This window comes from Ranitomeya imitator, chromosome 9, assembly GCF_032444005.1.
Source record: "Ranitomeya imitator isolate aRanImi1 chromosome 9, aRanImi1.pri, whole genome shotgun sequence".
In the NCBI taxonomy this organism is placed as follows: domain Eukaryota; kingdom Metazoa; phylum Chordata; class Amphibia; order Anura; family Dendrobatidae; genus Ranitomeya; species Ranitomeya imitator.
Window position 1 is genome coordinate 50,905,640 of NC_091290.1, and position 25,965 is coordinate 50,931,604.

General features: G+C 45.8%; 1 protein-coding gene across 1 annotated transcript; it reads right to left on the bottom strand.

Moving 5' to 3' along the window:
* Window positions 1-382: 382 nt before the first annotated feature.
* On the bottom strand, window positions 383-24,873 carry SIGIRR (single Ig and TIR domain containing). Its single transcript, XM_069740096.1, has 10 exons — window positions 24,502-24,873; window positions 24,164-24,216; window positions 16,364-16,556; window positions 13,730-13,860; window positions 10,546-10,686; window positions 7,882-8,025; window positions 2,505-2,607; window positions 1,794-1,944; window positions 1,135-1,297; window positions 383-1,038 (listed from the first exon to the last, which is right to left on the bottom strand). Exons 2-10 carry the CDS (start codon window positions 24,168-24,170, stop codon window positions 878-880), a joined length of 1,194 nt encoding a protein of 397 aa, XP_069596197.1. The 5' UTR covers window positions 24,171-24,216; window positions 24,502-24,873; the 3' UTR covers window positions 383-877.
* Window positions 24,874-25,965: the final 1,092 nt, after the last annotated feature.

Genomic DNA, 25,965 nt, shown 5'->3' on the forward strand with positions numbered 1-25,965 from the left:
TCATTTATTTCTATTCATGGGTCTCTTCTTCCGGGTCAGCTATTTTTACTGATCCGGCCTTTTGTTGCCTAAAAAGTACGAGGATGGCCTGGATGTCTTTCTTGAAAAATATAATAGGTTATAGGTACTAGATCCTGTGATGGGATGTTGATCCAGAGAACTAGTCTGATTGCCCTATGTGGAGTAAAGAAGGAATTTTCCCCTAATAAGGGGCAATTAAATCCGCCTCATGGGTTTTTTGCCCCTCCACTGGATCAACTTCTTAGGACATGAGATGAACTTGATGGCTTTACGTCTACCTTCAACCTTGCAAACTAATACTTATTCTGACACTACAGGTATGTTGGAAGAACATGGAAGCAATGCTGGACATAAGAACTCCTGATTTTGCAGCGTTTTCCTGATTATTGACTCAAAGTTTAAAACATAACATAAAATGATATACAGTGTATACAATATGCTTCTTCTCCAATTTTCTCATGAATTATATAACAGTGACAAAATACAGTATTTCGTAATGACCAGAACTTTTTATGGTCGGCAAAATTCTTCAGCCTTAACTGTTTCTTCTGCTTTCCTCAGCTTTGTTTGTCCCCTCTCAGATATTTTTAGCTTTGCCACGGACATAAGCTGCTTTTGGTAATTATATTCTTCCACCTCTACCGTAATAATTAGACCTAACATGAACATCATGAGGAAGGTAGCGGAATAAGATGATAGAAAGGGATTATTTCGCTTCACGTATGTCTCTTGATTAATCCCTTGTCACAGCTTTAAGAATAAGAATGATCCAGTCTCTGCTCCAGTTGGGTTCCTTCTTCACCATGATTTGACTTTTCACTGATCGCCTCCCTTGTCCTTCACTTTCTCAGTCTTCCTATAGATCAGGCTCAGTGACCAGACAATAATAATCTGTTCTGGCCGAGTAGTTCCGCGAGCCTAAATCTGAGATGTCCACATCTACTGGTTCTCTGTCTGGGACACGTGTCACTGGGACTATCCGAGGTGGTGGGGCTTTATAGAAACTTCTTCTGACTCCTGAAAATAATGGACAGTGGTGAAGAGATTGGTAAAAATAGGCAAAGAAAGCAATGGCACTTGAGGTACAAGAAAATGCTGGTGTAAGGTACCTACCTAGGTCTCCATCGTGGTCAAGATTGGCTGCTTCGTTATTTACAGTCAGCATTGGATCCTTATCATCCTGACACTGAATTTGAGGATCACCTTTGCCTTCAGAGAGTGACATCTTCCGAGGTAGGGCCAGCCGAAGCTCCTTCCAGAACTCAGAGGCTGGAGACTATATTGAGATATGCAATACAATTATTTATTGCCATCGCAGTTACATTTACAGAATTCTGGTTTAGATAATTTCTACATGAGAGAAGGGTCTTTTGATAACTTTAACCTTCAGCGCTACCGCGGGGAAAATTAATCAATAGACCGTGCCCATGCAAATCAACAGCTGCCAAGTTTATGATCCTTTACAAGCTGCTTTCAACTGCTGCTCAGCCAAAATGCCTGCTGTACTTACAATCAATCAGAGAAGGGGTACTCCCCTCACTGAACATCTCTGCTCTCCACTCACGTACTCAGTCAGGGGACTTAATGTATTATGATTGTTTGTAAATAGAGTACAGATCTTGCTGAGCAGCAGATAAAAGTAGCTTCTAAAAGAGCCTAAAACTAGCCACTGCAGCAAAGTATTGGGGAGAGAAGGCTGCAAATTAAAGTAATGAACTATATTACTGTACATTTTGCTCAAACAACTTATACTCCCTCTCCTCCACTTTTACCACAGAATTGGTCTTCCACATCAGCATTTTCAGTGTCCCCTTCTGACTGTTGAGAAGATGGATGACTTCTGCAGGCATCTCCTTGTACTGATTCTCAAACACAATGAAGATAGGAGTCTGCGAGAGCTCCAGGAGGCGGAAGAAGCCATCCCTACACACAAAAAATATAATCCATTAACGGGTTGTCTCACGGAATTCCCTATTAGACCATATGGCCATCATACAGGGAGGGCCCCTGCTTTAGGACCACCCTTCTGTGAGCCAGGATGGAGGGACACTCAGAGGTGTGGTGACATGAATGGACATGCTTTATAATATCGTCATGAGACCTTTGGGACATGCAAGCACTTTCCATCACGAATCAAAAAATTCCAAGTTACAACGTAGGGGCTCATTCAGACTTCCATTTTTATCTGAGTTTTTCATGAATAGAACAGGCACCTATAATAGTCCATGGGGCGCTATTTTGCCAACTGTATTTGCTTTTGATCTGAGACATGGATAAAAAACACACAGACAATGGGTCCATGAAAATCATTTGTTAGTTCTTCGGGTGGTCATCAGCCTGTTTACAGCGTTTTTAAGAATGCTCGTTCAGTGTTATCTTGCAGTGTCCCCTTAATAGTGAACATCCCCTTTAATTCTTTCACAATAGACAGAAACTAATAGTGACCTTTTTCTCTTCTAATTTAATTCAGTAGATAACCTCACCTGAAGTTACTTTGGCACCATTCTTGCTCTAGGTACGCCGTCGAGAGAACCACAATCAGACGTCGGCTGCGGCTGACATTCATCAGCAGTTCAGCAGAAGGCTCTGTATATAAAGAGAACGACTTTGTACTTAGTATCTACAGATTAGTTAAAGAAGCCCTCCTCCTCCCATCAATGTTTTTATCTTCTTAATATATTGCAGTCATCATATTATATAGCACTGTGTACTTACAATTGCTCATTTTGACTTTCTACCAGTTCATTCTTCTCCTTTCCATTAGGTCTATGACATGGCATGATTAAAAACTGACTAGCTGAATCCTCCTTAGCTCCGTGTAGAAACAGGAAGGCTCTTCTCCCTGCATGAGTCATCATTGGAACTGCAATTCTACATCATTGCAAACTCCCTGGTAGAGGGAAGGAACGGAGGAGCTGGGTCAGGAGTGGAAAAGGAGGTGGGCTGCTAATGACTTGGCAGTGATGTAGAATAGTAGCTCTAATGATGACTCATGCAGGGAAAAGAGATTTACTGCTTCTACATAGAAAATGATCCAACTAGTCTGATTTTAATCACGTTATGTAGCAGAGTTCATGGAAAAGAGGAGCATTATCTGGGTAGAAATGCAAAATGAGCAATTGTAGGTACACAGTGCTATGTTAAATGATGACTGCAATATATTGAGAGGATAAAAACATTGATGGGACGCTAGGGTTCATGTACATGGGCGCTTCATTATTAATCCATTGGAGATGGAAGAGACCTCAGTTCTCTGAGTTATTGCACTTGTGTCTGATCCTACAGCTTTACCTACATTAGAAACAGACACTTTGTCATTTGGCAAAAATTTCGTTCTGAAGGTTTTTTTTCAACATTTATAACTGCAAACTCACCCATCAGGTGAGCAACTGAGAAGCAGCACCCGGGCTCCTCTGTGTTTCAGCTAGGGTGGCCTACAAAAAAATGATACCTGGAAAAACCTCCAGCCACAAAAGGAGATAAATCGATCTTTTTATGAATGCATCAATAAGTCTAGCTGCTTACACTGTTTGATACAATGGCATTCCATAAAGAAAAAAGAGGACTGTGCCCTTCCATCATGGCGACTCACAACAGCAGCAAATAAGTATTGCCATATGGCACCCAAAGTCATGCGACAAGCAAACGCAAGCATCACAATGCATCCTGATTAATAGTTATACACAGTGTCCAGGTAAATCATTTTACAGTGTTTATGCATAAATCCTTGGTGGTTTAGGGTACATAAGGAGTAAAATCAGGTTTTTAGGTGATGCAGAGGAAAGAAGGAGTTAATATCAGAATGCTTGGTATTCTACTGAAGAGATGTGATGATGCCTGCACCCTGGTGGCCTAGGGCAGAGATGTGATATCTGCATCCCTGGTGACCTAGGGCAGAGATGTGATGATGTCTGCATCCCTGGTGACGTAGGGCAGAGATGTGATGATGCCTGCATCCCTGGTGGCCTAGGGCAGAGATGTGATATCTGCATCCCTGGTGACCTAGGGCAGAGATGTGATGATGTCTGCATCCCTGGTGACGTAGGGCAGAGATGTGATGATGCCTGCATCCCTGGTGGCCTAGGGCAGAGATGTGATATCTGCATCCCTGGTGACCTAGGGCAGAGATGTGATGATGTCTGCATCCCTGGTGACGTAGGGCAGAGATGTGATGATGCCTGCATCCCTGGTGGCCTAGGGCAGAGATGTGATATCTGCATCCCTGGTGACCTAGGGCAGAGATGTGATGATGTCTGCATCCCTGGTGACGTAGGGCAGAGATGTGATGATATCTGCATCCCTGGTGACCTAGGGCAGAGATGTGATATCTGCATCCCTGGTGACCTAGGGCAGAGATGTGATGATGTCTGCATCCCTGGTGACGTAGGGCAGAGATGTGATGATGCCTGCATCCCTGGTGGCCTAGGGCAGAGATGTGATATCTGCATCCCTGGTGACCTAGGGCAGAGATGTGATGATGCCTGCATCCCTGGTGACGTAGGGCAGAGATGTGATGATGCCTGCATCCCTGGTGGCCTAGGGCAGAGATGTGATATCTGCATCCCTGGTGACGTAGGGCAGAGATGTGATGATGCCTGCATCCCTGGTGGCCTAGGGCAGAGATGTGATATCTGCATCCCTGGTGACCTAGGGCAGAGATGTGATGATGCCTGCATCCCTGGTGACGTAGGGCAGAGATGTGATGATGCCTGCATCCCTGGTGGCCTAGGGCAGAGATGTGATGATGTCTGCATCCCTGGTGACCTAGGGCAGAGATGTGATGATGCATGCATCCCTGGTGGCCTAGGGCAGAGATGTGATGATGTCTGCATCCCTGATGGCCTAGAGCAGATATCTGATCATCTCTGCATCCCTGGTGGCCTAGGGCAGAGATGTGATGATGCCTGCATCCCTGGTTGCCTAGGGCAGATATGTGATGATGCCTGCATCCCTGGTTGCCTAGGGCAGATATGTGATGATTTCTGCATCCCTGGTGGCCTAGGGCAGAGATGTGATGATGTCTGCATCCCTGGTGACCTAGGGCAGAGATGTGATGATGCATACATCCCTGGTTGCCTAGGGCAGAGATGTGATGATGACTGCATCCCTGGTTGCCTAGGGCAGAGATGTGATATCTGCATCCCTGGTGACCTAGGGCAGAGATGTGATGATGTCTGCATCCCTGGTGGGCTAGGGCAGAGATGTGATGATGTCTGCATCCCTGGTGACCTAGGGCAGAGATGTGATGATGCATGCATCTGTTATGATCTGGTGGCCTTGGAGCAGCATGAGACGTACTCTGGAGAAGGTGGTCCCTGTACTGACCGCAAACCCTGAACCTAGCAGCGCAACTAAAAGTAGCCGTGGGGGGTACCTAACACTCCCTAGACCCCTCGGCACAGCCTAAGATCTAACTACCCCTAAAGACAGAAACAGGAAACCTATCTTGCCTCAGAGAAAATCCCCAAAGGATAGATAGCCCCCCACAAATATTGACTGTGAGAGGAGAGGGAAAAAACATACGCAGATATGAAATCAGATTTTAGCATAGGAGGCCATACTAGCTAAAAAGAAAGAATAGAACAGAGTACTATGCGGTCAGTATAAAAATACTAGAAAATATCCAGCGCAGAAAATATGGATCACCACATCTGACTAAAGACATGGGGGGTATATCTGCATCTCCAGAGAAATAGCTAGGCTGCAAAAAATCCTTCACAGACTAAGCTGGACAAGACAAAAACATGAAAATGCACAGAACTATAAGGTCCACTGCAGGTGGACAGCAAAAACAAAGCCAGGACTTATCTTTGTAGAAAAACACAGCAAACTGGAGAGACCAGCAGGGAAGTGAATCCTTCAATAACAATGGACAACTGGCACTGACTAAAGGATCCTGCAAAGCTATATACCCCAGTCAGTCCTGCAATTAGTAGATACACATGTCCACTCCTGCAATCCAGGCACAACTGCATTACTCTCTACAACCACCGGAGGGAGCCCAAAAGCTGAATTCACAACATGCATCCCTGGTTGCCAATGGCAGAGATGTGATGATGACTGCATCCCTGGTGACCTAGGGCAGAGATGTGATGATGCCTGCATCCCTGGTGGCCTAGGGCAGAGATGTGATGATGTCTGCATCCCTGGTGACCTAGGGCAGAGATGTGATGATGCCTGCATCCCTGGTGGCCTAGGGCAGAGATGTGATGATGTCTGCATCCCTGGTGACTTTGGGCAGAGATGTGATGATGCCTGCATCCCTGGTGGCCTAGGGCAGAGATGTGATGATGTCTGCATCCCTGGTGGCCTAGGGCAGAGATGTGATGATGACTGCATCCCTGGTGGCCTAGGGCAGAGATGTGATGATGTCTGCATCCCTGCTGGCCTAGGGCAGAGATGTGATCATGTCGGCATCTCTGATGGCCTAGGACAGAGATGTGATCATGTCTGCATCCCTGGTTGCCTAGGGCAGAGATGTGATGATGCCTGCATCTCTGGTTGCCTAGGGCAGAGATATGATCATGTCTGCATCTCTGATTGCCTAGGGCAGAGATGTGATGATGCCTGCATCCCTGGTGGCCTAGGACAGAGATGTTATGATGCCTCCATCCCTGGTGGCCTAGGGCAGAGATGTGATCATGTCTGAATACCTTGTGGCCTAGGGCAGAGGTGTGATGATGCTGGTATCCCTTGTGGCCTAGGACTGAGATGTGATGATGCCTGCATCCCTGGTGGCCTAGGGCAGAGATGTGATGATGTCTGCATCCCTGGTGGCCTAGGGCAGAGATGTGATGATGCCTGCATCCCTGGTGGCCTAGGGCAGAGATGTGATGATGCCTGCATCCCTGGTGGCCTAGGGCAGAGATGTGATGATGCCTGCATCCCTGGTGACCTAGGGCAGAGATGTGATGATGACTGCATCCCTGGTGACTAGGGCAGAGATGTGATGATGCCTGCATCCCTGGTGGCCTAGGGCAGATGTGTGATGATGCCTGCATCCCTGGTGGACTAGGGCAGAGATGTGATGATCCCTACATCCCTGGTGACCTAGGGCAGAGATGTGATGATCCCTACATCCCTGGTGGACTAGGGCAGAGATATGATGATGCCTGCATCCCTGGTGGCCTAGGGCAGAGATGTGATCATGTCTGGATCCCTTGTGGCCTACGGCAAAGATGTGATGATGCCTGCATCCCTGGTGACCTAGGGCAGAGATGTTATGATCCCTACATCCCTGGTGGACTAGGGCAGAGATGTGATGATCCCTATATCCCTGGTGGACTAGGGCAGAGGTGTGATGATACAAAACCTAAAAGAAACAAAATGAACATAAACCCTGTGGTAACTAAATAAGTAAAAAGTGCATTCAAAGTGAACCTGTCAGCAGGATTGTGCTCAGTAACCTACACACAGTGTCAGGTCGGCGCCGTTATACTGATTACAATGATACCTGGTGATGAAATCTGTCTTGTAGTTGTTGTGTAATCACTATTTTTAGTTAATGATATGCCCGTGCCATGAGGCGGAGTTAGTGTATGTAGTGCTCTGATTATATATTCGTAATGCAGACTGCTGACAGGTCACTGTTCCCTCACTGCCCCGCCCCTAGTTTGCATAATGACTACCACACATACTGAATAATAAAAAAGAAGCTTCTGCAGGGAGGTGCCGGCCGTGGCCCCTGCGCTGCAGCATAGTCACATGGTTACTGTGCACTTATGCCTTTTGCAGATTTATGTGAGCTAGGAAAAAAAAAAGCTATTTTGAAAACGGTGCCCGCCAGAAAAATAAAATGTCTTCCACTAGATGGCGCCGCTCGCGCATGCGCAATAGCAGCCCGTTGTGTAATGCCATTACCTGTGTTGGGCAGGAGACTCTGCTCGTCCAGGTGCAGCTTGTAGCCGTACCTGTTCTCCAATTGTGGCTTCAGGATGAAATTCGTGAACTTTGTGTCGATGTTTGAAGGACAAAAAGAGACGTATGCATCAAACAGGCGGCCATCTGTGGAGACACTGGGAATTATACATGCTGAATACACATTATTGTGTGTTACTCTACAATCTCTCTGCTCGCAGGTAACCAGAGCAGATTTTTGGGCCTCATGCGATTTTTTTGTTTGTTTGTTTTTTGTTTGTTTTTTTGCATTTTGAAAGCTATAAACCTTTAATTTTCCTCCGAAGTAGCCATTCCAGGGCTTGTTCTGTTTGACCTGTTGTATTTTTCAATGGCAGTGGTATTTTGAATAACATAGAACTTTTTAATCAAAGCAAATCAATTCTAATATGGGTAAATTTGTGAATTGCTTATAAAATTTTGCCTCGTTCTCCCCAAACATTACTTTATTTTATTGTTTACAGCTCATTGGCAAACGAATTATGAAAAAGCTTGTAAACACTGCCATTAGTTGGCCTAGCACCAGTGAATTAACATGAGCAGTGCTTACAAGCTTGTTTATAGTGAGCTTGTAAGCACTTCTTATAGTTGGCCTAGCACCAGCGGATATACATGAGCAGTGCTTACAAGCTTGTTCATAGTGAGCTTGTAAGCGCTTCTTATAGTTGGCCTAGCACCAGCGGATAAACATGAGCAGTGCTTACAAGCTTGTTTATAGTGAGCTTGTAAGCGCTTCTTATAGTTGGCCTAGCACCAGTGGATAAACATGAGCAGTGCTTACAAGCTTGTTTATAGTGAGCTTGTAAGCACTGCTCATAGTTGGCCTAGCACCAGTGGATATACATGAGCAGTGCTTACAAGCTTGTTTATAGTGACATTGTATGCACTGCTCATAGTTGGCCTTGCAACAGCGGATAAACATGAGCAGTGCTTACAAGCTTGTTTATAGTGAGCTTGTAAGCACTTCTTATAGTTGGCCTAGCAACAGCAGATAAACATGAGCAGTGCTTACAAGCTTGTTTATAGTGAGCTTGTATGCACTGCTCATAGTTGGCCTAGCACCAGTGGATATACATGAGCAGTGCTTACAAGCTTGTTTATAGTGAGCTTGTAAGCACTTCTTATAGTTGGCCTAGCACCAGCGGATAAACATGAGCAGTGCTTACAAGCTTGTTTATAGTGAGCTTGTATGCACTGCTCATAGTTGGCCTAGCAACAGCTGATAAACATGAGCACTGCTTACAGGCTTGTTTATAGTGAGCTTGTATGCACTGTTCATAATTGGCCTAGCACCAGCGGATAAACATGAGCAGTGCTTACAAGCTTGTTTATAGTGAGCTTGTATGCACTGCTCATAGTTGGCCTAGCACCAGCAGATAAACATGAGCAGTGCTTACAAGCTTGTTTATACTGAGCTTGTATGCACTGCTCATAGTTGGCCTAGCACCAGCAGATAAACAAGAGCAGTGCTTACAAGCTTGTTTATAGTGAGCTTGTAAGCACTTCTTATAGTTGGCCTAGCACCAGCGGATAAACATGAGCAGTGCTTTCAAGCTTGTTTATAGTGAGCTTGTATGCACTGCTCATAGTTGGCCTAGCAACAGCTGATAAACATGAGCACTGCTTACAGGCTTGTTTATAGTGAGCTTGTATGCACTGCTCATAGTTGGCCTAGCACCAGCAGATAAACATGAGCAGTGCTTACAAGCTTGTTTATACTGAGCTTGTATGCACTGCTCATAGTTGGCCTAGCACCAGCGGATAAACATGAGCAGTGCTTACGAGCTTCTTTATAGTGAGCTTGTAAGCACTGCTCGGAGGCTGTCTGGGATTGCTGAAGGATAATGTTAGTTCTAGTGATGAGCAAACGCAGTCCAATGTTTCACTTGCCCCCATAGACTCGCTGCCATTCGCAGCATGCTGCTATTGATCTCTCAAGTCAAATGGGCATGAGAAAATAATTGCGGATGTGATCTGCCCCATAGAATAACACTGGGCTGACTGCTTTGTGATGTTTTATCGCATAGCACTTAGCCGTGTTATATGGTGGTGTGACTCTGGCCCAACCCATTAACCTTTATTAACGAAAGTTCTCATTTACATGAGGAAAGAGACCTAGCGGCGAATCAGAAGAACTACACTACATTTCTAATTGGAGGTATTTGCTAATATTATTATTAGTACACCTACTACATTTTGGGATAGGATCTTGGAGATGGGAATTCTCCTTTCATTTGTTCTACATATTTACTTTTTATTCAATTTTTTTTGTGAGGCAGCATAAAAAATCTGGAATTGTTGTAATTATTTACTTAAGGCTTTTACCATAGGGCATAGTTCACATGATAACTATTCTGCGCATCAGCGCATGTACAGTGATCCCCAATTTTTTATTGGTTTTGTAAGCTTTACTACTTTTGTAGTATAAAACGGAGTCTTTTATTTTTGGGGAACATGTCCATTTATCCACTTTAGGCAGTAACACCAATGTTACAGAAGAGATCCCAAAAAGAAGAAAATGTTCTGGAATTTCACCAAAAACAGTCCTGTCACCAATGTTCCTTCAGTGTCACAGACCATATTACATCCAGGGCAGAAACTCATGTCCATCACTATTCGGACTCGTACCGTTTATTTCTGGGTCTCCGTATTTGTCTCTGTACCAAAGAGTAACGTTCAGACGACACTTGATGTAAAGGATGATACCGATCACCAACACTGCCAACACACACAGGGCGAAGGCCACGGCGGCGATGTGTCCGGCCCTATCTGCAGGAACAGGAGCAGAACATATGAAGTGAGCACCATTCCTACAGCAGCTAATGATGCACCCCCATCTACATGGACCCCACCCCAGCCAAAGAACATCCCAGCCTCCAAATACTGAGGTCCTGGGGCCTGTGAGGAGGAGAGGGGTCGTCCTTTTAGAAGAAAACTTCCTTTGATGCCCGTCTGCCAGTCAGACACCACATAGATGTGTTATTATATCAGTGATAGATCTTTATTACATTTTATGCTGTTTTCACTTATGGTTTTTCTTACGTAGCATTTTTAGAGGGGTATATGATGATACTGCCCCTGGAGTGGACACAAAAAGAAGAGGGCCCCGTGCAGGAACAGTATATGGGCCGCCGCCATAGGCAGTCCAACAATGATCAAAATGCAGAATCCCACCTGCTATAGAGGTGGTAGTGGCCCCGTGCAGCTGCCCAGGATGTGCCAATGGCATCTCCGCCCCTGTATTTCCCCGAAACCAGGTCCCCTTCATCTACGTCATCATTAGTGCTAATCTGAGCATACAATGGAGTTTACCACACTGTAATTATAGTAAGAAACTGTGAATTCACAATGTAGCACTCTAGGAATCATAGGGGGCCGCACTGAGGATTCACAGGGGGCCGCTCTGAGGATCCACAAGGGGCCGCACTGAGGACTCACAGGGGGCCGCTCTGAGGATTCACAAGGGGCCGCACTGAGGATTCACAGGGGGCCGCACTGAGGACTCACAAGGGGCCGCACTGAGGATTCACAGGGGGCCGCTCTGAGGATTCACAAGGGGCCGCACTGAGGATTCACAGGAGGCCGCTCTGAGGATTCACAGGGGGCCGCACAGAGGATTCACAAGGGGCCGCTCTGAGGATTCACAAGGGGCCGCTCTGAGGATTCACAAGGGGCCGCTCTGAGGATTCACAGGGGGCCGCTCTGAGAATTCACAAGGGGGCCGCACTGAGGATTCACAGGGGGCCGCACTGAGGATTCACAAGGGGCCGCACTGAGGATTCACAAGGGGCCGCTCTGAGGATTCACAGGGGGCCGCTCTGAGGATTCACAAGGGGCCGCACTGAGGATTCACAGGGGGTTGCACTGAGGATTCACAGGGGGCCGCACTGAGGATTCACAGGGGGCCGCACTGAGGATTCACAAGGGGCCGCACTGAGGATTCACAGGGGGCCGCACTGAGGATTCACAAGGGGCCGCTCTGAGGATTCACAGGGGGCCGCACTGAGGATTCACAGGGGGCCGCACTGAGGATTCACAGGGGGCCGCACTGAGGATTCACAAGGGGCCGCACTGAGGATTCACAGGGGGCCGCACTGAGGATTCACAAGGGGCCGCTCTGAGGATTCACAGGAGGCCGCACTGAAGATTCACAGGGGGCTGCTCTAAGGATTCACAGGGGGCCGCACTGAGGATTCACAAGGGGCCACTCTGAGGATTCACAGGGGGCCGCTCTGAGGATTCACAGGGGGCCGCACTGAGGATTCACAAGGGGCCACTCTGAGGATTCACAGGGGGCCGCTCTGAGGATTCACAGGGGGCCGCACTGAGGATTCACAAGGGGGCCGCACTGAGGATTCACAGGGGGCCGCACTGAGGATTCACAAGGGGCCGCACTGAGGATTCACAAGGGGCCGCTCTGAGGATTCACAAGGGGCCGCACTGAGGATTCACAGGGGCCGCTCTAAGGATTCACAGGGGGCCGCACTGAGGATTCACAAGGGGCCACTCTGAGGATTCACAGGGGGCCGCTCTGAGGATTCACAGGGGGCCGCTCTGAGGATTCACAAGGGGGCCGCACTGAGGATTCACAGGGGGCCGCACTGAGGATTCACAAGGGGCCGCACTGAGGATTCACAAGGGGCCGCTCTGAGGATTCACAAGGGGCCGCTCTGAGGATTCACAGGGGGCCGCTCTGAGGATTCACAAGGGGTTGCACTGAGGATTCACAGGGGGCCGCACTGAGGATTCACAGGGGGCCGCACTGAGGATTCACAGGGGGCCGCACTGAGGATTCACAGGGGGCCGCACTGAGGATTCACAGGGGGTTGCACTGAGGATTCACAGGGGGCCGCACTGAGGATTCACAGGGGGCCGCACTGAGGATTCACAAGGGGCCGCACTGAGGATTCACAGGGGGCCGCTCTGAGGATTCACAAGGGGCCGCTCTGAGGATTCACAAGGGGCCGCTCTGAGGATTCACAAGGGGCCGCTCTGAGGATTCACAAGGGGCCGCTCTGAGGATTCACAGGGGGCCTCTCTGAGGATTCACAAGGGGCTGCTCTGAGGATTCACAGGGGGCCGCTCTGAGGATTCACAGGGGGCCGCACTGAGGATTCACAGGGGGCCGCACTGAGGATTCACAAGGGGCCGCACTGAGGATTCACAAGGGGCCGCACTGAGGATTCACAGGGGGCCGCACTGAGGATTCACAGGGGGCCGCTCTGAGGATTCACATGGGGCCGCTCTGAGGATTCACATGGGGCCGCTCTGAGGATTCACAGGGGGCCGCTCTGAGGATTCACAGGGGGTCGCACTGAGGATTCACAGGGGGCCGCTCTGAGGATTCACAGGGGGCCGCTCTGAGGATTCACAGGGGGCCGCACTGAGGATTCACAGGGGGCCGCACTGAGGATTCACAAGGGGCCGCACTGAGGATTCACAAGGGGCCGCACTGAGGATTCACAGGGGGCCGCTCTGAGGATTCACAGGGGGCCGCTCTGAGGATTCACAGGGGGCCGCACTGAGGATTCACAGGGGGCCGCACTGAGGATTCACAAGGGGCCGCACTGAGGATTCACAAGGGGCCGCTCTGAGGATTCACAGGGGGCCGCTCTGAGGATTCTCAAGGGGCCGCACTGAGGATTCACAAGGGGCCGCTCTGAGGATTCACAGGGGGCCGCTCTGAGGATTCACAGGAGGCCGCACTGAGGATTCACAGGGGGCCGCACTGAGGATTCACAGGAGGCCGCACTGAGGATTCACAAGGGGCCGCTCTGAGGTTTTGATTTTGTCTACTAGTTATAATCGGTACCTGTCTTGTGGAGTGTAAATGAGGCAGAGGCATTGTGCAGTTGACAGGTAAACCTCCCATAATCTTCTTCAGTGGTAAGATTAACATCTAAGATGCTGGAGAGGAACTTTACCGAACTATTAAGACCATTCCTATGCAAGAAAAAAAAATATTATAATTAAAACTAAATTGCATGATAATTATGTTTTCATAATAGACAAATCCCATCTCTCTTCTTGTTAGACACTGAACCTTTCATTAATCGTAACTTAGATCAAACTGCACCTTAAATCTTATAAATTATAGTTATAATTAGCACTGACAAAATGCCCTGGTGAAATGCTATCATTTACCCTACCCGTACTTCCGGCTTACATACATTAGTTTGGCTAATAAGACGTAGGGGACAGATAGAACAAAGTTTGACTGCCAGGTCTGACTACAGAGGGTTTGTTTGTAGTCTGTTACCATAGAAACATGTTTCTAAAAGCATGGAAGACCCAGATTGACTGGAAACTAAGATGAATTACAAAGGTGTTTTTTCTTTGTATCTTAAGTAGTAAGCAATCATGTGAGTAACATAAATTACGCTGATTACGGCTGGACATACCTATAACCAATTATCCATCCATGTAAATAACCCTTATCTTAAAGGGATTGGTCCGCCATAACAATTTATTACTTGAGAAGTTGCTGCTTAATTAATGGGAGACCGATAAGCGGGACTCCCACCATGAACGGACTTTGGCATTCTCCATTTGAATCAAGGGCTGGCCTCGCGTAAGCACTACCACACCATTTATTGTCTACATGACTCTTGGAGAAAGGTCAACGCTCTACTTGGCTCATATAGCTAGGTTAATTTAGGTATACGGCTCTGCTATGTTATAAAAGCAGACGCTGTGTATGAATTAGTCATAGCATGGTGGCCCTATCGAGTATATTAAGAAAAAATATAAAAAAAAGTTGTAGCTATAAATTCTTTTCTTATACTTAACTGGACTAATTTGATAATTACTTGTATCATATCATTGAGATTGTCCTCTAACTTTTGGAATATCGCCCTCCCCAAATGAAACCCCATCCAACTATCCCTTTATGTGAGGCTTCTTCAACAAGGAATTGCAAGCAATCTTCTTACAACATAGGTAGTTTTTTACATTTTTTAAAATTAATAACAGCATTATCAGTATTTCTATGAAGGTCCTTATCTAAGCTACTTCCGAGGTGTCTCTGGCGTTAGGCTGACGATTGGCAAACTATAGATAAAGAATTTAACACATTTTGTCAGAAAGCCAAGATTTCCCTTACCAAGTTTTACACTAACTAAGCCCTTTTTGGAGGTGCTCGGTCTGATCCAAGTAGACAAGACAGAGATCCCAAAGTTCAAGGGAACCATGACAATGCTGTCCAATATTCTGGCTTTATGTTATAAAGCAGGAGAAACGGAGTAGATTGATGTGTAGGGTCCGATTCATCAAGATCTTTTCGACAGTTTTTTGATGTAAAACCTTTAAAGTGTTGCAAAATTTTGGCACAATTCGAAGTTGTGCAAAAATGGCGCAACATTTGTCGGAGGTGCGGTAGGACAAGGTATGGTGAAGCCCGCCCTGAAAATTCCTCAAAATTACGACACTTTAGTGACTGGAGTAGCATGTTGGTGTGAATTGATTTGCACCACCTGGTCCATCAGCCACGTAAGTAATCTGAAAAAATGATGAAGGACAGCATCCAATCCAGGTGAAAAAAACTTCTTTTATTGTGCCAAGTGCAACATTTCAACCATCAAAGGTCTTTTTCAAGCATGCTTGCTGTTCTTCATCATTTTTTGGGGTATGTACACTTCCACTTTGGTCCGTGGTACTAGGACGGGCATCCCACTGCCAGTTGTGCTGTCAGCTACTTTCTGAATTTAAAACGTAATTAATCTGAGTTCGCTGAACAGGAGCCGTGAGGGCCACCTCCTACCTGGTGGCATCAACAGCTCCCCATCGGATAAAGATAACTTACTGATTGTTAGGGGTCCAACCACTGTAACATCCAGTGATCCTACGAACAGGGTTCTGCACTGAATGGTGCGAAAGGTCAACCATGTGCACCTCCACTCCGTTCATTGTCTATGGACTGCCCAAAATAGTTGAGTAGAGCGTTTTGTATTAACCGGCAGTCCCATAGACAATGAATGGATTGGAGGAGCGCATGCTTGACCTTTGCTCAATTCAGAAGGGGCTTTGTAGAGCCCCATTATCAGGATCACTGGGGAATCCAATCATGGACTGGGGTGGGTAATTTTTCACTTTTGCCCTATGTAGAATGAAGGCTAGAAGTATCCCAACTAAGGTTATGTGGAAAATGCCGATAGGGATATATAGGATATGTTATTATACGTCCATGGGGGTTTAGTTACAGCCCTCAGACCAGGCTGCCATGCTTCCCAATCCTAGGCCTAGTGACTTTCAGAAAAACTAGAGAAGTATTACTGGACTTCATAATCCTGTCAATGGCGTTTAACCAGTTCTCATTCTACAATAAATTTTATGGGAGTTCCTGACCGGTTAGTGAACTTATATTACTGGATTAATTACCGTACTTACACCCTACAAATCATACCTTGTAAATAACACAGATCTGATGTGTGACAGAAGGCTCTCTTACCACACAGTGTCGTGCCCGGTGTATGGGTGCTCCGCCGCCTTCCCGTCCTTCTGCCACGTGACACTGCCATTACACGAGCCTAATACCGACAGCGTACAATTAAGGGACACCGTGGTGCCCAGGTGCGGCCACAGCTCCTCCTCCAGGGTCGGGGGTGAAATGAAAGAAAGCGGAAACCCACATTCTCTACCTTCTAGAAAAGAATTGGGGGATAACAATAATATTAATACTAGATTTTTCATTAAACGCAAACACACTAGGAAACAAAACCAGAGGTTACAGGATCTATCCAGACTAGACTGTAGGTGCAATGGCTGGTGCTTGCTATCGAGGCCTAGCGTATCCACGTATTACATGAACCCTATTGATTAAATACTGTGTAATGCCTCATATAACCAGTGGGGGCGCTGCAGATAAATGGAATACTTACAACAGATGACAGCTGATTGCCAGGGGTCTAATAATGCCACCAGAACACGTCTGGAACGTGACAACTTCAGTTCCCACAAAAGTAAGGAACTTCAGATCTGAAGATACAGAGCTTCAGAGATAGACATACTTGCCCTGAATCGAGAGGCCTTCCTAGAGATTTGTCAACGGAAACTAAAGAACAAAAAATTATTCATTCTGGCATCTCATATAGACTTAAAAATGATCTGCTTCCTTAAAGCAGATCATTTTTTTGGTCATGGATTTATTAAAAATATTAAATGGAGGCACAATCACCTTCTAGCACCACTACAGATCTAGTACAGGCCTCTCCGGAGGTCTACGCTGCCTGGGGAAGCTGTGGCTGCTCTGTTTGGAGGTCACGGCACCGCTGCAGCTGGTGATTAGCTGTAGCTTTCACGTGATGAGAAGAGCGATTCGTCTGATGACTTTTCACCTGACCTCTATAGGTTGCAGATGTTCTGTGATTGTCCAACCGGGCAGACATTACTTCAAGAGATGGTGGAAACCTTCTAACTGGCCTGCGCTGGATCCCCGGGCATACTGGAAGGCGAGAATGCCACTGTTTATTATTTGGAATAAATTTGCAGACGTGACTTGAGATTTCTGTCCTTTCATTCCTCCTTTCTGGCTTCCACTTGTGTTTCACATATAAATATTGGTGGGATCCGTCCGGCACTGACTGCTTTCAGGATAATATGGTGTTTGTGGACTAAAAACAATGGTTTCCATTCCATTGATGAATGCCTGGAAGCTGCTACAGAAAAATGATGCAGAAGTATTACCTTCATGGTCACAACCTCCCAGAAGTTTTTTCATGGGTCACCCGTATACCTAAACTGGTGGGGGAACCAATATACAGTGGGAATATCACATATAGCCTGCAAGCCCATACTCCATCTATCCTGAACGGGTTGACATCCATATGTTCTACTATTATTATTCACATCAGGAAAAATAGTCAAAAAGGCCTGAATTAATGGAATTAAAGAGTCAATATTGACTTGTAGGATCGCTGCTTCCAATAGGTGACACTAGAGTTCTAATCCTCTTCAGACGAGACAATTTGCATATTTAATTTCCCAGGGGAGCATGCATGGCTTATAAGTCTCCTCACTCTGACATGCCAGGCTTGGCTTGTCATTCTCCACAAAGAGAAACATTACCCCTTAGGCCACAGTCCAGAGAGTCTCACCTAGCCAAATCATATCTCATACTTTGCACTGATGAGAGGCAACACCCTGAAACACTATCTGCTATTGAGATTCTGGTTTAGCTTTTATACTAAGTGGCGCTAGAGTTCTAGTCCTTTCTCTCTCTGAAAAGGTGGCACTAGTGTTCTGGTACTCTTCTGAAGAGACAATTGGCATATATAATTTCCCAGAGGAGCTTGCACGGCTTATGAGTCTCCTCACTCTGACATGCCAGGTTTGGCTGGTCACCCCTTAGACTCAAGTGCAGTGTAACATTAAGTCCTTGGGGTTCGGATTACCAGGACTGGATGGCAGATGAGATTATTCTCATTCATATAGTATCTATAGGTAGATGACCTCCAAAATTAAAGAGTAACTAAAGTAGTGAGCATTTTAACAATTTACAAAAAATTTAGTTACTGTTTAATTACTGTATTTTCCAAGTTATGTGGTCATAGTGTACATCAGCAGCTTCTGGAATGGTGCACAGAACCATGGGAAACTACATGACTGACAACCACTTGCGCAGCGGATATGGTTCCCATAGGAGTTGTCAGCCAATTTTCCAAGCATAGAGTTTTTAACAACTTTATAGAAGATGTCAATTAATGGACTTTTTCTTGTTGCTGGTACTGGGGGCTCTATCAATGGGAAAGAGGTCTACCTTAATGTGGTATTCTGGTTTCATCAAAAAATATTAATTGTGTACGGCCTGGAAAGTTACATATTTTTTTTTTTAGATCTTTTGTTTTGGTTGCTGTAATTTACTTACAATGTTCATTGTTTGCATCTAATGGATACAAATCTCTATGGGTCATGTGATGGTCACACGTGCCAGATAGTGATCTCATGACCTTCATAGGTTATTAGGTTCTGGAAGATCAAAAATATCTGCAAGAATTTATACAGAAAGTATATTGCCAAATGATATAACTTCCCATTGTACAAAAACAAAAATTTGCTGAAATTGAAATACCCCTTTAAAGGTGTAGTCTGTAAAAAACAAGCTATGTCCTATCAGTGGGAGAGGCGATAACTTGTTGATCGGTGGGGATCTAACCGCTGGGACCTGCACCAATCATGGCATTTTTACCAGTTACAATGGATCGGTAGTTGCTCCATTAAATTCTCTATGGTGCTGTTGAGCGCTGCGTTTGGCTTGTTCTGGCAGCCACATAGAAAATTAATAGAGTGGTGGTCGGGCCATTTTGTAAAAGTGACCCCTGGGGATAAACACTCTCCGTTCTGCTGACCGGTGCGGGTCCCAGCAGTCAGATCACCACTAGTGATGAGCGAACATGCTCGGATAAGGTGGAGCATGCTCGTGTGCTCATAGAGGGTCTTGGGTGTGCTCAAATACTATGTTCGCGTCCTCGCGGCTGCATGTCTCGTGATTCGACAGCCACAACACATGCAGGGATTGTCTAACAAACAGGAAATCCCGACATATATTGCAGCTGTCATGACACGCAGCCGCGGGGACTCAAACATAGTATTCGAGCATGCCGAAGACACAATCCGCACCTTATCCGAGCACGCTTGCTCATCACTAATCACCACCCATCAGTAAGTGATCACCTTACCCTTTAAGCTGGTACTAGGCTCAAAACATTTTGGTTATGAAGCAAATTTTTGTTCATCAGGAGCAGAGATGAGCGAATATCTTTGGCTCCCTCCTTATTTGGCAAGCTATAGCACTTACCGAAGAAGCTGCATCGGGAACCCGGATCGTTCCTGATAATCAGGTGTCCAGCGCCGCCGCTGCATGTGTCGTGGTTCTGTGACAGTCACAACACACAGGCTCTCCATGCATGTACTGTGACTGTCACACAGCCGCGGTGCCAGACACCTGATTATCGGGAGCGCTCCAGGTATCCGGGTTCCCGATGCAGCTTCTTCGGTAAGCGCTATAGCTTGCCAAATAAGGAGGGGGCCGAAGATATTTGCTCATCTCTAACCATGAGCGGCTTGATTCACAGTAACATAGGATGACTTTAATAATTAATGTGTGACCATCAGCGTTACGGACAGGGTAGAGAGGACGCACTTTGGAAGGAGGATGAGTTGCGCACTGTAATCTTAGGTCAGAAGACAATGTCCATTCAACCACGGCATAGTAAAGAATCATCCCATCCGTGACTGCAAGTCATACAAGGCTGGAGTGGAAATAAATTACAAGGTAAAACTTTGGAAAAATACTTAGTGACTAATTTAACTGATAATTGGCATGACCACTCCTCCACCCAGAAACTGTCCAAAAACAGCCAACAATGAGGAGCACTGTTCTGCTGTGACCGGCACTCAGAAAGTCATTGATTCACCTTCATAGAAGGAGGACTGGCTTACAACTCCATATTTGTACCACATATATCCATTTCTCCGATTGATGAATATATGAGCACGATACCGGCCAGAGGGAATAGCAGCCGGTGTCCTCCCCAGCAGGGTACGGCAGCTGATATCCTCCCCAGGGTGCTGCAGATACAAGCGGTCATAAAACAGTACTTGCCCTGCTCTCTTCTTACCCATAATTGTTAGAAAAGTCCCTTGATAATAAACTAATCACATAGAGTCCCTGGGACTCCAACCAAACAGCCGTGATTGGTGTTCGCTGTCAGTAAGTGTCAATAGATCAGCAGCGCCACCAAAGGGAAAAAACGGAGCATTACATAGTGTCAAGCTAAATCTATTGGACAGGTCCGCCGAGAAATGTCAGGGACGAGTTTATTCTTCCATTGCTAGGAAATAGAGAGGAACAGCTGATGACGCAGATCACGGCTGGAAGAAACAGCCACGGTGGAATCATAGGTGCTGCGAGCACCCCAGAGTATGTTCACACAACTAGGTTTTCAAATGGAAACCACAGCATTTGTTTCCTTCAAAAACGTTCTTTTTGGTCATTTTTTCAAGCATTTTGCAAACGTTATTGTTGGCATTTTCTTAAAGATGCCTCCCGTTAACTTTTTCTTTTTCTTCCCCGTAAACCTGTGTATATGTGCACGTGCTGTAGTGTCGGTGTGTTCATACACTCACCTACCACTATCTACTCCTGTTTCCAACACCGCTCCTCTTCCGAGTCCTGTGACGAGTATGCCGAATTGCCGGATCACGCTGAGCTCTATGCACGAGCCGGAAGTCTCTTTTAGGGCTCTTTTCCATTTGCGAAAAACACGTCCGTGTCTCGCATGTGAAAACCAAGCTCTGGCACCGGCACTCCAGAGCGGAGCGTGCGGCTGCATAGCAACACAAGGGGCTGTACGCTCCGCTCCAAAGTGACGGCGCCAGAGCTTGGTTTTCACATGCGAGACACGGACGTGTTTCTCGGAAATGGAAACGAGCCCTTACAGTGTAATCCTATGGGGCCTTGTTCTGATAATCCATAGAAGTAAATTGTAAGACCCACTTCTGGGTCACACGTAGACCCCAGTGTGAAGAGAGGCGACGTCACTGCGAAGAGGAGCGGAATGGCCCTGGATGCCGCAGAAGACAGCGGTAGGGGAGTATATTTACACACTGACACTACACTACATACACAGGTCTATTGAAAAAAGTTAGGAGGGTTTCTTTAAGTGTTTTTTGTAGCTTTTTTTGTAGAATTTTTAGGGTGATTTGCGGGTGTTTCAAGTCCATTAAGCAATGAGTAAAACACGAGCATTTTTTCACAAAACGTTCCAAAACACCCGGCATGTTCTGGTCATTTTATTGCTTTCCCATTTGCTTTTTTTTTTTTGTAAACTATGAAGCATCTTTTATGCAGGAAAATGCCTAAAGAATGGTTTGCTCATTTTTTTTGAAGCACCACTCCAGCATTTCTTTTTATTTCACCGCTGGAGTGGCGGTTTAAATCTAAGCCCCCATGAAACACTGGAGCTCCAGGCAGGTCACTTTTCACTGGAGACTGACAGGAGCGGGGGCAAAATCAAATGAAAATGCCGGAAGGTGATTATCAGTCAGGGGGAATTACATTTAAAGCACCACTTCAGAGGTGCAATAAAAAATGCTGGAGTGGTGCTTTAACTGCTAGATGTTTTTGGAAAACTGACCCACTTAAAAAGACGCTCCAACGTCTGAACATAGGAACGGTAAATCATTTTTTAGATATGTGCAAACAAAGTTTTTTGTGGAGGTTTTGGAGCAAAAACGGGGGCGAAAACTCTCCAAATCCTCCTGAAAAACTTAAATCATCAAAAATTGGGCAGTTTTGCTCATTTTTTGCTCCGAAAACTCTGCAGAAAAGACTGTATTTGCAAATTCCCTGACAAGAAATGAATAGCAACATTTTTTGGAGAAGTCTCTGGGCACTTTTTTCAGGGGTTCATCGGAACAGTCCCACTCCAAACCCGCCTGAAGATAACCACGTAGTTTTCCTGTCGAGAACCAACGTTGCCAACTGACCAGAAATTATTGAACAGTCCCTAAAAATCTGCTTTGTATCATAACTATGCGCAAATACCCCCTCAGGCCAATTTTCAGTCAGCATAATAAATCTACAATAATGTGTTATGCAATGCAACTGGACGGGATTTTCGAAAACCTTGACAAATTTAGCAAAAAGATTCATGAAGAATTGATTGCATATTGTGAAAAATTAATGTACAGTATGGCCCATCTGTCTCAGATCTGAAGGTCTCGCGTATTGTATAGTCAGTGGGTGGTTAAATCCACAGAAGAATGCGCTATACAATCCACAGGAGATTTCATGTGGCCATACTTGTGAAGGACACAGCAAAACTAAACCCACGGCAGGTGAATGTAACCTTAGGAAAGAGCAAGACAAGGAACATACCTGTTCTAATCTCTCATTATAATCTATGAAGACATTTTGGCCCTTGATGAACACACTACATATTTCCAGCCACACAATGCCAATTCTCTGCAGCTCAGGAGACAACACCCTAATACGACACTGTACGATCTTTGATGAATGTCTTTTTGGTCTGTGTTTCCCCTTCAGCAATTAAAAAAAAAAAAAAATCTGCATTCCGAAGTTTGCAATTATCAGCCCTTTGGTCCTAAGGAACAGTCCTCACTGTTGTGGTCAAATGGGCATTACACCTAGCGCTAGGGCATAAAGTGAATATTACAATGATGAAAGCGTAGCTTGAATAGGACTGAAAAGCAATACCACTCATGGCCTGTGAACAATAGTGGCGCTGTCTCGGGAAAAACAAGTGTGTGATCGATTTATATCGTGGATATTCGCCGCAGTTTTCGAATCAGATTTCAAAAGTCTGCTTGCCCGCTCATACATGGAAGACTGTCAGTCACTGAATAGGACCTCCCACTGGACTCATAAGCCAACACCAATGAATATAATGCAAGATTTGCCTAAACTTTTCCAGCAAAAAAGTATATCTGATCGACTCCTTCTCTATGACATCCTGCCTGCACATCAGAAACCAGATTCTTTTTAACCCTGCTGTTGTCTTCGGTCAAAAACGACCGACCTTGAACTTCAATATTCTTTAAAATATTCAAGATGCGGCTCTGAAACCCGTGGCCGACCGACCCATCCTCATTTAAGTCAATCAACCACAAGTTTCAGAACCGCATCTTGTACACCCCAAAAAATACCAAAGTTCAAACTAGGTCTCCCCAGACCGAAGACAACAGCAGGGTTAAGTAATTCTGTCTGGGATACGTCATCAAAAGCCAACTTTGGTGGGATCTAGAACCATACACCATGAATCAAGGCTCTACGCCAGTGTTACCCAACTCCAGTCCTCAAGAGCCACCAACAGGTCATGTTTTCAGGATTTCCTTAGTATTTCACAGGTGATGGAATTATTGCCTGTGAAGGGGATGCAATTATCACCTGGGCAATACTAAGGAAATCCTGAAAACATGACCTGTTGGTGGCTCTTGAGGACCGAAGTTGGGGAACACCGCTTCTGGGCTCTAGACATGGAGTGTGACACAACGACGGTGCACCATTTGGGTCATTTTACAACATTGTTCTGGAGTACAAAACTCTATGAATTTCCGTTTCCAGAAATGGTGTACAAACATTTTCTAAGTAGGAGTTTGGGCTAGGACTTCAGAAAGAAAACCTTGAAAATTTCAATTACTGATAATAACAGCATGACAATGGAAAAAAATGTCACTTGCAACGATTATAGCACGTTAGGTAGGTCAAAATGTAAGTGGCAATCCTCACCAGCCATTATCTTAGAACGTCACAGGCTTATTGATGAGATGAGTGTGTCCGAGCTGCGAGAAGACAGAGAAGAACATGTGACACCAGGTGCCATGACGTATAAATGACATACTGTGACAGTAACAACGAAGGCAATATAAAACACAATATAAAAATGTCTAGAATAAAACGTGACGGTCTCAAGGTCACGTAAATATTCCAGGTGCTGGTGCCAGGAACTCGCTATCACCGCCACTTGCCTTCATGCAGATATTTCACAAGGGATACGTACATTATAGACAGAAACTGTTACCAATAACAAAAAATAATGAAAGAAGACAAGGCAGGAGTGTACAAACCTGGACGACGGAGTGAGCAGCTAATGATTACCTCCTAACATGTCAACCCAGAGCTGCAAGAAGACCCATGATGAGGAAGAAGGCACAGCATCCAGCGAGAAGGTAACGGAGCCACAAAATATGCAACTTTACAGGATTTCAGCCCTTCCTATCCACTGCAAAGACAGACAAGCTTTACCTACGGCCCGAGCGCTCTTCTGCACTATGCTCCTAGCCTGGCACCTACAACACCTGTGTGAGGAGGAACAGGAGGCGGGCGGCGGAGAAGCAGGAAGTGTGCGACTACCTGGATGAAGAACACAGAGGACAGACGCTGCATTGCTCAATGACTACATGGGAGTAGACACAGAATAACTGCTGTCAGGAGTGAATGGGTTCAGGACACGAAGAGCTTACAGGGTTTATCCAGTGAAAGCAAGTTATTAACTATCCACAAGACGCAATCATTTATTGGTTGGTGGGGTCCGACCTCTGGGACCTGCACTGATTGACAGAACTGGCCACTTTTATTTTTGATAATGCACATGCTTGGCCGCCAATCCATTCGGGGCTGTAAAGCGTTGCATTCGGCTTTTTCTGGCATCCTCATAGAGAAGGAACAGAGCATCGGACAAGTATCCAACCTGCCGCTTAATTTTGTAACTAATATAAAAGTGTCCCATCGACAATAAAAAAAAAATTCCCATCCTGCCAATTGGTGCGAGTCCATTCGGTCGGACCCCTACCAATCAGTAAGTAGTCACCTATCCTGTGAATAGGTGACTACTTTTTTTTACCAGACGATCCTTTTAAGATTACTACGGTCTTCACTCTGTCCCATGACTTTTCCTCTTGCATTCAATTTTCTTTAACTTCTTACGTAGTCTGCGATATTTACCAGGGCTGTGGAGTCAGTAAGCCAAATATCCTACTCAGACTCAATTTCCCTGACTCTAACTCCACAGCACTGGTCACCACTGAGCATATACATAAAATGCAGCACTGATTCATCTCATCTAAGACTCCACAGCCCTGCCTCATTACTGAGCATGTACATAAAGTGCAGCACAAATTCATCTCATCTACGACTCCACAGCACTGGTCACTACTGAGCATGTACATAAAGTGCAGCACAGATTCATCTCATCTATGACTCCCCAGCACTGGTCACCACTGAGCATATACATAAAATGCAGCACTGATTCATCTCATCTAAGACTCCACAGCCCTGCCTCATTACTGAGCATGTACATAAAGTGCAGCACAAATTCATCTCAGCTACGACTCCACAGCACTGGTCACTACTGAGCATGTACATAAAGTGCAGCACAGATTCATCTCATCTATGACTCCCCAGCACTGGTCACCACTGAGCATATACATAAAATGCAGCACTGATTCATCTCATCTAAGACTCCACAGCCCTGCCTCATTACTGAGCATGTACATAAAGTGCAGCACAGATTCATCTCATCTATGACTCCA